We start from the raw sequence: 12,362 nt of genomic DNA on the forward strand, positions 1-12,362 counted from the left end.
AGTCATATACTTCATAAACAAAATCCAAACCATAATTGAGTACGATCATAAAATCTTGTGTGAGTTACGAATTTTGTTATAATTATTAAAAAATTACAATAACATAAAATTATTAAAAATTACAATAACATAAAATTATTATGAACAAAAAATATATATCATGTGATTATTGATATATATTTAAATTTTTGGTGTCTTGTTTTTTAAAAAATATTGATAAAATATTATTATTATTTGATTTTAAAAGAAGATAAGAATTTTAGGGTGGATTTGTTGAGTTCATAGCATTTTTTATGAAATAGATATTAGATTCGCATTTAATATGTCAAAAAGGAGTTGACTAAAAATTTTAGGTCTAACAGTCGATGGCGATGACAATCGAAGCCGATACTATGGTGATCGGCAACCACAATGGTGAGTGATGGCCACCGACAAGAGGTTTTTGATCGAATTTAAGAGTTAAATTGATATTTTATCTAGAATTTAAGAGTTAAAATGATATTTCCTCTATAGCTTATAGAAAAATGAATATTCTATATGAAGTTCATAGGTCAAATTAAAAATTAACTCTCACTTGCTTGTCTTTGTCAAACTAACAAGATTTAATTTTGTCTGGAATAGTAAGTCGGAGAGGAGTATCCATTGGATTAGGTGGACTGTATTTGTAAATCTCTTTCTCATAGGGGGCTGAGTTTTTTTGATGTCAAAATTAGAAATCGTTCTTTACTTAATAAATGGATTTGGAGGTTCAGTGTGGAAAATGATAGTTTATGGAGGAAGATTATTGTTGCCAAGTATAATTATGATCAAGATGCCATCTTGCCTAAAGCAGTTTCCTATAGAACTTCTTCTTGGATGTGGCGTAGTCTTGTGAATCCTGCTGGGAATTTTCTGTCTGTTTTTCTTACTGACTTGAGGTTTGTTTTGGGGAATGGTCACAACATAGAGGTCTGGACTGATAATATTTCTTTAAAATTATCTTTTCTAAGAATTTTCAGTCTTGCAGTTAACAAAACCGGAAAGATTAAAGACTTCGGTTGTAGGGTCCTTGATAGTTGGGAATGGAGAATTGAGTTGAGAAGACCTTTCTTTGAATGGGAAAAGCCTATCTGGAATGAATTCATCCAGGTTTTTAAATAGAGTGGTTATAGTCAATCAAGATCGTGATAGGGTGATTTGGGTTGGTTCATCAGATGGTTTATATAACCCAAAAGCTTTCTGTCATAAGGTGTCCTGTGATAGATTAGTGGAAGACCATGTGTGGAGATTCGTTTGGATTAAGCTTGTTCCTCCCAAAGTCTCCGTTTTTGTGTGGAAAGCAGTGTATCAAAGACTGTCGGTTATGGTTGAGCTGCTCAAAAGGGGTGTCAATTGCTCCGATCAGGTATGCTGCCTCCACTGTAAGCTTGCGCCGGAAGAGGTAAATCATGCATTTTGTCATTGTTATGTAGTTTGGAATGCTTGGCAAAGATGGTGCAATGTGTGGAATGTTAATTTCGTTTTTCCTAAGAATGTTAAATTATTGATTGAGATTTGGTTCGCGCAAAGGGTTAGAACGAGAGTAAAACCGCTCTGGTGTCTGGGATTCTTCGGTTTGATTTGGACAGTATGGATCTGCAGAAATCTTACCAGATTTAATGGGGCTTCTTTTACGGCGAATCAGTTCTTTTTTAAAGCTTTACTGCTGATTGGAATTTGGGCAAATTATTTATGGCCGAGGTTGTATCTTGTGGTGTCGGACTTTGTTCGAAATCCGACAGCTTTTGCTCGTGGGTTCTGTTAATGGCTTTCCTGCTGCAGCTGTTCTTCTGCTTTTATTCTGCGGTTCGTTCTAACGTTGGTTTGAATGTTTAGATTCTGTTTTGGTTGCTGTTTTCTTTCATATGATTGATTCATGTTGCTATTATTTGCTCTTGTTTTGGCGCCTCTGTATGTTCAGTGTTGGACAAGGCTGGTATTATGGCATGTGTTCACTGCCAGGATATCCTTTACTGCTGCTATTTTACAGCCTGTTATTAGTATTCATTCCGCTCCATGGTGCACTCTTTTTCCTTCGATTAGGCTTAGGGAGGGTTTTTAACGAGACACTTGGAGTGGTTACTTTGTAATTTATTTAATACAAAGTACCCTTTCACAAAAAAAAACTATTTAATGACTAAAATATAACAATCAGTAATATAAGTGACTAAAATTCAATAAATCGATAACATAAATAACCAAAATATATATATTTTTAAAAAATTTTATGAACAAAAATAAATAAATATGAAAAGTAAGTGATTAAACTAACAATTTACTCATAAAAAATCAACAAAGAAGCTATCCACATACCTCAATTTATCATAATTTTTGAAGAAAATAAAAATCAACCTAAACCATTATCAAGAAAACTCAAATATATAAGTTCTGTTGGACAAAAAATTATCTGTAGTATCAATCAATAATATTTATCGATATCAATTTTTTTAAGGCGAATTTTCACATCTTTCCTATAAATAAGAAGCAGAAGTAAGTAGTGAAACTAAAGAGGGGCTATTGGGGGTTTAAAAAATCATAATTTATACCCTTAAAATTTTCAAAAAAATTAATTTAACATCTCTTAAAAATTTTAAAACTCAGATTAAATTTTATTTTTTAATATTCTTAATTAAATCCCCTCCCATAAACTTTAAAAATTCTCATTAAACCTATCAAAATTTCAAAAAATTTAGTTAGACCCTACTTTTTTGAAAAATGTAAACTAAACACCCCAAAATTTTTACAAATTTTAATTTAAACATCTGATTTTTTAAAAAAAAAAACTTTAAGTTGTCCCCTCACTGGTGGTAGTTATTTAAAATTTGTGATTCGGCCCGTTTCCCGATCCGGATATTGCGGTACCCGAATTTTGCTGGGTACTCGATACCTTTTTTTTAATTTTCAAATCATTAATTTAAAAAAATATACACAAATTTAAATATTCAAAATTTTGAATTACATACTCCAACAACCGAACATAAAATTTAAAATTCGAAATATAAAATCTAATAATTCATAATATAAATAATCCATTATATATTATATATATAATAATAAATAATAAAAAATGACCGGGTACTCGGGTACCCGGAAAAACAAATTTTGTAACTCAGGCCTGACCCGGTCGGATAATTTTTATCTTTTAATTTCGGTCGACAAATCGAATCAACCGGATCGAATATTTTTGCACCCACTTAACCATATCTATCAAATAATTTATCTTGTTGGATACTGTTTGTAATTTTACTCCTCATCCACGTGTCTTATTCTCCTTGCCGACAGTATTGTAATATGCAAAGCTGTGGGTTTCATAAATAATGTCTCCTCCTCCCAAGCTTTGCTGTCAAAGATTTGAGCTTTGTCTGCTTGCCCCAACATTTTCCCGGTTGGAAAGGTCACTTCTTGCCTACAAGGAGCCCAAGGTTAGTGAAGAAAACAAAAACAACAGCCAAACCCATTTAGTAAATAAGAAAATGGGGTTGAAAAGAAATGGAAGCAACCCAAATTTCCCTATTCTATTCAATTGCTTTTCATCATACGAGTGTGATTCAATTCAAACTTCATTAAAATAATTCCTACTTTTCTGTGGTTGACCTTTCTCTTTGATCTTTATCTGAAAATCCCAACAAGTTCTCTCTTTGCTTGCCTCTTGAAGACCCATTTCTTATTCCTTAAATCACTCAGGTAACTTGTTCAATTTCAACTTAAATACGGCTTACTTTTGGCGTTTGGATCTTCATATGTTTTCTTTAGTCTTTCATTTATATTTTGGGCTTTTTTTTTATCTGAAGAATTCAGTTCCAGTATCAAAACTCTATGCTAGATGAATCGTTTCCTTCTTTGATTCGATTATTGTTTGACCAACAAGAGAAAAAGGGGTCTGGGTTAAAATAAGGGAACCTTATGTTATTGTGGATCCAATTCTAGACTGATCTCTAGATGCTTATGTCTTATTTTTTGGGGGGTTTCAATCTGGTTTTACATAGTTGCAGTCCACTTTGAAGTCAAGTGTCATTTGGTTCATCAAACGGATCGTTGACTAATTTCATTGATCTTGTTTCCTATGAGGGTCGATCAGTAGAAATTATTAATAGTCTAGGCGATTACAGGTAGTATCCGTTTAGAATTTTGTTTAGTTAATTGACAACGGACGCCCGCCCTGTAGGCTTAGCAAAAACAGCATTCTTTTTTACCGCTGAGTTCGATTAGTAGAAATTACTATGATCCATAAAGGAAACTTGCAGAAGAATTCCTGGTTACTATTGGATGGGAATGAAGGAAGCAAATGAACAAAAAATAGTTCCTTTCTTCTGTCTCTGGCAACATTATCGTAACCTGGGATGCTCTTTCGTACTCCGACAAAGATGGTTGTTTTAAAAGGACATAAACGAGAAAAATAAAGAAAACGAAACCAACAAAGAAGTTGTAAAATGCTAACTGTTGTTATGAATAGTTGAGGCAGATCGTTCATACTAAAAGGTGGACGAGTTGTAATAAAGAAGTAATTTTGAATTTGCATGTCATTCATACAAAAAAGTGCATAGGTTTTATGCGGCTTCTGCGGAAGGAAATCATTTCGCACATCTATCCCTCATGATCTTATGCAATTTCTTGTTTTCTCAAGAAAATGAGATATTGCTTTTGTTTTTCTCCCTTTAACAAGCTTGCACTTGGAACACAAAGTGCAGATGTTCATGTAGTGGCATTGAGATTAATGATACTACAGTTGTGCAGGATTTAAGTGTTAACATACAGGGAGACATCTGTTAAACTATGAGTGTAGATTTAAAGAAATCCTCTTCAAATAGCTCCGAGAAGTCGCTAACATGTGAAGAGCAGCAGACAAAGGTATATTTTCTTTATTGGATTCAATATACCTAATTTATCATATGTTAACTTTTTGGCCCATCATAGATTTTGATAGTTGAAGCAAGCCAAAGCTACTTGGATGTTGCGGAGTAAAGTTTTCAAACCTTTCGATATTTGCAGATTACTGAAATGAGAAAGTTGATAGGACCGTTGCCTGAGAAGTTAGCAATTTATTGTTCTGATGCAGCCATCGCTAGATATTTAAGGGCACGAAACTGGAATGTCAAGAAGGCATCTAAAATGCTGAAAGAAACCTTGAAATGGAGAGCGGAATACAAACCAGAAGAGATTCGCTGGGTATGCTACAATTCTGCCTCCCATAATTTATCTGTAGTTTCTTAAAGTATGAAATGCATGAAGGACTTGACCATTAAGGATACTAGGAATTGTCAATCCTAGGCCTTACTATCTTTCTTAATCATAGCATTCTTCTTTTTTCATGCACTCCGCATGGTTCATTGAATTAGGAACTTTCTTTTGGATGTTAACCCTTGAGAGAAACTCAAGCCCAATCTACTTATTAGGGCTGAATTCTGGTGACTTGGCAGCTCGGGGACTTTGTCCTTTTTTGTGTGAACAAATAGCTGGTTCGGGTCAAACTTTTGTTCTTTTGCCATATGGTGCTTTAATTCTGATTTTTCTATGTAGGAAGAGGTTGCTCGTGAAGCTGAGACAGGAAAGATCTACAGATCAAATTATATAGACAAGCATGGAAGAACCGTTCTTGTCATGAGACCTAGTTGCCAGGTTTCATCCGAGTTCCTTCGATTTCTTTGCAATTTTCAAATCTTGTACTACATCAGAGAAACTGGTGAAACATATAACATATTAGATCCCAATCTAACGGTTTGAGATTAATGGTCATGGTGCCGTTCATCTTCGTTCCAACAGTAGGATTATCCTCTATATCCGACACCTTTAGTTAGTCCAAAAACAGCTCGCTGCACCAGTATCCTTTGCCGAATTTAGGCTAATGACATGTTTGATTGTCATTTGGATTAGTAAGCATGTACTATTGTGCATTAGTTGGCGATGACATCTTAGTTAGGTTTGTTTTGATTGCAGAACTCAAAATCAACGAAAGGGCAGATTAGGTATTTGGTTTATTGTATGGAGAATGCAATTTTAAATCTTCCAGCTTACCAGGAGCAGATGGTCTGGTTGATCGACTTCAATGGCTTTAACTTGTCACATATATCAGTGAAGGTGACACGGGAAACGGCACACGTTTTACAAGAACATTATCCAGAGCGTCTAGGTGTGGCGATACTATACAACCCACCCAAGTTCTTCGAACCTTTCTGGACGGTAACCCACCCAGATTCGTTATTGTTCTGCTTATGTTGTTATTAGTCCATGCGTTACGTCTGATTGATTTAATATTGGAAGTACGCTCCTTGGCAGCTTGTGAAACCCTTTCTCGAGCCCAAGACTCAAAACAAAGTAAAATTCGTCTACTCCGATGATCTCAATACCAAGAAAATAATGGAGGATCTTTTTGATACGGAGAAATTAGAGTCTGCATTTGGCGGAAACGATGACTCAGGTTTCAACATCAATAAGTATGCCGAGAGGATGAGGGAAGACGACAAGAGGATACCTGCCTTTTGGACTAGGGGGAATACTCAATCCACAGCTCCACCAGAACCCATGCCTACATCTACCGTTGGCTTGAATTCTATTGATCCAAACTCAGATTCTAATGCCTCTGACAATGGCAAGGTGGATGGTCCCCCCAGTCATGTTTAAGATTCAGAAAGCCTCATTTCCAGTAAAAATCGAAGCTCGAGTCGTGTTTTGGCTGCAGTAATAAGGTACGATGATCCGACTGTAAGCTGACTCGCTGACTGTTTTAGTTAGTAATATGAAGTTGAGTAGAGCTCCCTCAAATGTATCACTGCGCCTTTTCAAACTTCTGTTGAATGGATTTGTCTTTCAGTTAATTTAATGTATCCTTTTGATAAGAACTTTTCTTGTTTAATCCTTTCCAAATTTGCTCTTTGATCTTCAATTATAAAATAACTGATGAACTTGTTAAGCATGCAATTCTCTTCTTGTTAGGGTTTCTTAGTATTTGACATCGAAAGCTCTCACCCGTAGCATTCCTAGATCTGGAACCCGAAACCTCAAGAAATGACAATTACTTTACTATTGAGGTTACTTGGTTCGTATAGATATGTATATGTATATTGACATGTCATCATTAAATAATAAAAAGGAAAGGAAAATTGGGGCTAAAACATAAAAAAATGGGTGTTGTCTAAAAGGAACAAGCACGCACGATGTGTGTCGAAGACATATAATTGTACGAGCATGACAACAAATCAGGTGGCGGTAAAAATAGACATGTATTAACCTTATGTTCAACCATTAATAAATGCATGTTTAAAAGTAGAGGCGTTCAAATGGTTAATTCGGTAGTCGACTGAATCAAATTATCATTAATCGAATTAATCAAACAGAACAAAGTTCGGTTATTTCAGTCGGTTAATCGAATTAATATTTTTTTATAATTTTTATAATTAGATTAATTTAAATATAATAAATGTATATATTTTATTTGTGCTAAAAATTAGTTAGGTATTGATAATTTAATGAGTTTAGTGCGATTAAAAAAATAACAGAGGTTAATTTTTAATGGGTTTGAGTTAAAATATGTTAGTATATATAATATTTAATAATTTCGGATAATTCGGTTAATTAACTTATTCAAACTAAATTAACCGTTAATCCAATATTGAAAAAAAATATTAACTGTTTCTCGACCGAACTAATTCGGTGGTCGAACGAATTAACCAAACTAATTCGGTGGTCGATCGAATTAACCAAACCAATTCGGTTAAAACCGAATATTCAACACCCTTATTTAAAAGTTTACATTTAAACAATTGAAAACTTGATATCTAAACAATACATAATTAAAATACTATCGAGCTTCTCAAATCTCACATTGTTTAGATATAAAGATTTTCAAATGTTTAAATATAACCTCCTGAACATATACTTATTGAGTAATTGAACATGAGATTAATACACACATATTATTGCATTTAACTTGTGTTCGTGTAACTACATGTTCTAGACATGCATCGTGTGTGTTTGTTTGATCTTTATAGACAAAATTCATTTTTCATATTTTTAGTCCTTTCTTATCATTTTTATTTCATTTTAGTCAAATATGTTTAGGCGTCTTTATTTCATATAGCAAAAATAAGTGTTAATTCAAAAAATAATCTGAAATAGATACCAGAATAAAGAATATTTTTAATATCTATAATCAAGTTGTGAAAAAAAAAGTTTTATATTTACGTGAATTAAAAATTGAATCAATTCGTTAAATTTTATATAACATTTTCAATGAAAAGAACATTATTTTCTATTTTCCACATATATTTTTAAAATATTTTAATTAAACACATTTTTCAATATATTTTATCTTTAAAAAAATTAAAATGAAAACAAAAATTACGTATACTTTCTAAAACCAGATTGAGACTCACCTAAATTTCCACTAAATTTGATTATATTCATGGATGTTTTGATTATTATTTTTAAATTATAAAAATTATTTTTACTGAATTTTAAGGGAAAAGTAAAATTTATCTAGTGATTTCGATAATAAAAATAAGGGTAAATTATGTGTTTAGTACCTAAACTATCATTTTTGGTTCATTTTAGTATCTAAACTTTTACTTTTTCAAAACCATGCCTAAAGTTTAGTTTTTGTTTCATTTTAGTACCCGCCGTTAAAAATTTAGTTTTTGTTCCCGTTCAAAATTTAACATTAAGCTTTAAAAAGATTGAAAATTTAGGTACTAAACCGAACTAAAACCGATAGTTTATGCACTAAATGCGTTAAATTTTTAACAGTTGGGTACTGAAATGAGATGAAAACTAAACGTTGGGTATGATTTTGAAAAAAAATAAAATGCTAGGTACTAAAACGGACCAAACTGATAGTTTAGGTGCTAAATGCGTTTTTTACCCCAAAAGTAAATGATGATCTCATTAGAGAATTCAAATTTAAGTAAATATATTTACTGAATGTGTATCACTGTTAATGGCTAGTAAATAAATTCTAAATAAGTACTGATAACCCCAAATTTGTTATATATGGATTGATTTGGTTAATTTCATTAAAAATTCGTATAGATTAATTTTAATTCGTTAAAAATGGTTATGACAAGGGGTAAACTATGTATTTAGTGGCACATCTATTTCTTTAATTTTGTTTTAATTGTCTAATTATTTTTGTTTTAAAAATATTATATCTCAGTTTCATTTCGATCACTTTTCAATGAAAATTTTAACGGTGATGATGGTATATCACTATAGAGTAATGTTATATCATTATTGGAAAATATAAAAAAAAAATTATCACGTCAATAATTTTATTTATTTATAATGCAAGATGACTAAAACTTCATCAAAATGTAATGTTATGTATGATTTTATATATATATATATATATATATATATATATAGGGTTAGGATTTACTTACATAATGTAAAACTCTTTAGTTTTACAAAGATTTAGGAACGTTGGATTAGTGAAAATAAATGACTAGGATTTACTTCTTTTTTCTAGTAAATATATTTATATTTTATACTTTTAATCTCAGCCGTCTATTATCACTCAACGGTCCTAAATTTATGTAAAACTAAAAAGTTTTATATTGTGTAAGTGGATTCTGCCTCATATGAATGACCAAAATAGAACTACAACAATAGATGAATGATTAAATACAAATTTACTCCTTTTTCCCTCCTTTATTTTCCCAATTTTCTTCTTGGTTGGTCATCTTTTCATTATTTTTCATCAGTATCTAACGAGTTTTAACTTAATTCGATTAAAAACTTTTAAAAAAAATTTAAACAACTTAATATAATATTATAATTCCATATTTTAATGATCGAATTTAATAATAACTATAACTCCTCTGTTTTTATCATTATTTTTTAATTCACACTTTTTCTTTCATCGAATTGAAAAATTATTTAATTTTAATTTTATTGTTTAAATCTATGCAAAAAAATAAAAAGATCCACGCTCAACTTTTTGTAATACATATGCAATCTCTAGTTTAACTACCGAATCCATGTATGGATTTGTATTTTGAAGAAGAAACATTTAATTTCATTAAATATAAAAATCGACCATATGTTTTTTATTAGTTAATTAATTAATTTTAGGATAAAGTACATAAATGGTACCCCGACTATAGTGTGATGTTTTATTGAGTCTTCCGACTATTAAAAGATAAAAAATAGTCACCAAGATATTCATTGTGTTTCAAACTCATTCTTTTTTTTGTTTAAAAAATGATGACAATTTAAGTTAGATATTAGCATGCTAACTGAGATATGATATAATATGAACCCATAATCTCAAACGACTATCATATCTCAGTCAGCATGTTAATGTCAATCTCAAACTACCATCAATATTTTAACAAAAAATGACAAATTTTGAACACAATGAATAGTCGAATGATCATTTCATAACTTTTAATAGTCGAGGGACTTAAAAAAGCAATGTCCTATAGTCAGGAGATCATTTTGTAACTTTTAATAGTCGGATGACTCAATAAAGTAATCTCTATAGTCGAGAGACCATTTATATACTTTACTCTTAATTTTAATATTCATAAATATATAATAGTTTAGTGGTCAATCTTGTAGCCTGTTGTTGAAGTCATAACAAGTCCATCTAAGTTTATAATTAGTACAAGCAAGCTCCTAATCTTATATATTATTTTATAAAAATAACCACGTTTTCATCACAAATAAGTGAATAAAAACACTACTAAATGAAAATTCTTCAAATTTAAAAAAATAATTATTAAAGTGGATTTTCGTAATTTGAATCCTTTTTCAAATCTCATCTAAAGAGATTGTTTTTAAAACCCTAATTTTTTTCATTTACTGCGTTTAAAATATAAAATTATTTTTTTAAATCTCAAAATACTATTTTATTTAAATATAAAGATATTGTTAAATTTTATATTATTAAAATTATTTATATATTTTTTAAAAAATTAATAGTATCCATGTTGCATAACTTTTATATTACTTATCGATAATAGGCTGAAGGGGTTATTTTGCCCATGAAATAATCTGAAATCAATAATATTGTTCATGTTTTTTAGTTATATTAAATTTACTCTTCAAGTCATTTAATTATGCTATTTTTTTCTTTTGACTCACGTCGATTATGGTGTTGTCGTGATAATAAACGGTGTTGATACTATGATTCATTGTATTAACATAGTAGTCCACAATGCTAAAGTGCTTTCACATGTGAATTATGATGTGACAAAAAAATTAAATTGATTTTTTAATCGAGTTTGAGGGAATAATTTATTTTAGTTTAAAGTTCGAGGCCATATTTAATTTTAAGAAAAAAATTAAGATTTTTTAATAAATAGTATTTTTTAATAAATATTATGAACATTTTTAAAATTTTAATAATTTCTTAGATTTTTATTTTTTTTTTCTTAAAAATTAAATAAACTATCGAACTTTCAATTAAAATCAATTATGTCTTTGATCTTAGCCAAAAAAATCAATTATGTCATCAAAGTCGGTGAAAAAATTCAATTAAACCCCATTACCACCATCATCATTAACATATAACCGTCACATCACAGTGTTAACTGTCATATCAATATCATAATTATCAACATCTACCAAAGAGTAAAATCGATGTAATTAAATGATTTTAAAGGCAAAATTGTTCCAATTGAAAAAGTAGGGATAACATTTTTATTTAGGTTTACTTATGGGGTAAAATGACCCCTTAAGCCTTATTAATTAGGGTATTTAATTGGTTAATTTGGTCGGTCATCGAATCGAATTAACTAAAATTGAATTAATTGATTTTTTAACAGTTGATCAAAATGTGTTTTTAATTATTAACCAAATCAAACAAAGTTTGGCTAATTCGTTCTGTCTTCAAATTAACCAAATTTTGTTATAATTTTTTAGTTAGAATAATTTGGATTTAATTTGTATTTTTTCATTTGAGTTAAAATTTGATTGAGTTTTGAAAGTTTAACGAGTCTAGTTTAGTTAAAAAATAATTGAGTCTTGATTCTTTTGTGAGTTTGGTCTTAAAATATATATGTAATATATTAAATATTTAAAGTTTCAGGTATGTCGATTAATTTGGTTAATTAATTGACTTTGAAGCGCGAATTAATCGATAGTTGAACTTTAAAAGAAAATAATCATTAACCGACACAAAATTTAATTATTTGACCGACTAATTGAACTAAAATTTGATTCCACTGGTCATTTCAATTCAATTAAAATCGAACAATTAACAACCTCTTGTTTTTTTTGGGTAAATTATGTCATTTCTCAATAAATTATACTCTCTCTATATTTTACACATTGTACTTTCAAATTTTATATTTTACTCATTGAATTTTGAAATTGCTCATGTTTTGATCACTCATTATTATTTTGGTATG

General features: G+C 30.2%; 1 protein-coding gene across 6 annotated transcripts; it reads left to right on the forward strand.

Moving 5' to 3' along the window:
* Window positions 1–1,374: 1,374 nt before the first annotated feature.
* Window positions 1,375–6,898, forward strand: LOC120169064 (phosphatidylinositol transfer protein 3-like). 6 transcript variants are annotated; one of them, XM_039177290.1, is made up of 6 exons: window positions 1,375–1,384; window positions 4,761–4,866; window positions 4,933–5,184; window positions 5,536–5,634; window positions 5,953–6,195; window positions 6,292–6,898. In XM_039177290.1, the coding sequence occupies exons 3-6, from the start codon at window positions 5,017–5,019 to the stop codon at window positions 6,634–6,636; spliced, it is 855 nt and encodes a 284-aa protein (XP_039033221.1). In that variant the 5' UTR covers window positions 1,375–1,384; window positions 4,761–4,866; window positions 4,933–5,016; the 3' UTR covers window positions 6,637–6,898. The 6 variants fall into 6 exon arrangements, with proteins under 6 accessions (XP_039033221.1, XP_039033219.1, XP_039033217.1 ...); XM_039177288.1 differs by having other exon boundaries at window positions 5,008–5,184; XM_039177286.1 differs by lacking the exon at window positions 1,375–1,384 and adding an exon at window positions 3,435–3,702 and having other exon boundaries at window positions 4,745–4,866; window positions 5,008–5,184.
* The last annotated feature ends 5,464 nt before the right edge of the window (window positions 6,899–12,362 follow it).

Source organism: Hibiscus syriacus, unplaced genomic scaffold (assembly GCF_006381635.1).
Source record: "Hibiscus syriacus cultivar Baekdansim isolate YM2019G1 unplaced genomic scaffold, ASM638163v2 tig00111745_pilon, whole genome shotgun sequence".
Classification (NCBI taxonomy): domain Eukaryota; kingdom Viridiplantae; phylum Streptophyta; class Magnoliopsida; order Malvales; family Malvaceae; genus Hibiscus; species Hibiscus syriacus.

Bases quoted from the DNA above. Each gene is read 5' to 3' on its own strand.
- LOC120169064 (XM_039177288.1), top strand. From the start codon at position 4,792: ATGAGTGTAGATTTAAAGAAATCCTCTTCAAATAGCTCCGAGAAGTCG. The intron at 4,867-5,007 runs GTATATTTTCTT...CGATATTTGCAG, and splicing joins GTGAAGAGCAGCAGACAAAG to ATTACTGAAATGAGAAAGTT. The intron at 6,196-6,291 runs GTAACCCACCCA...GCTCCTTGGCAG, and splicing joins TCTTCGAACCTTTCTGGACG to CTTGTGAAACCCTTTCTCGA.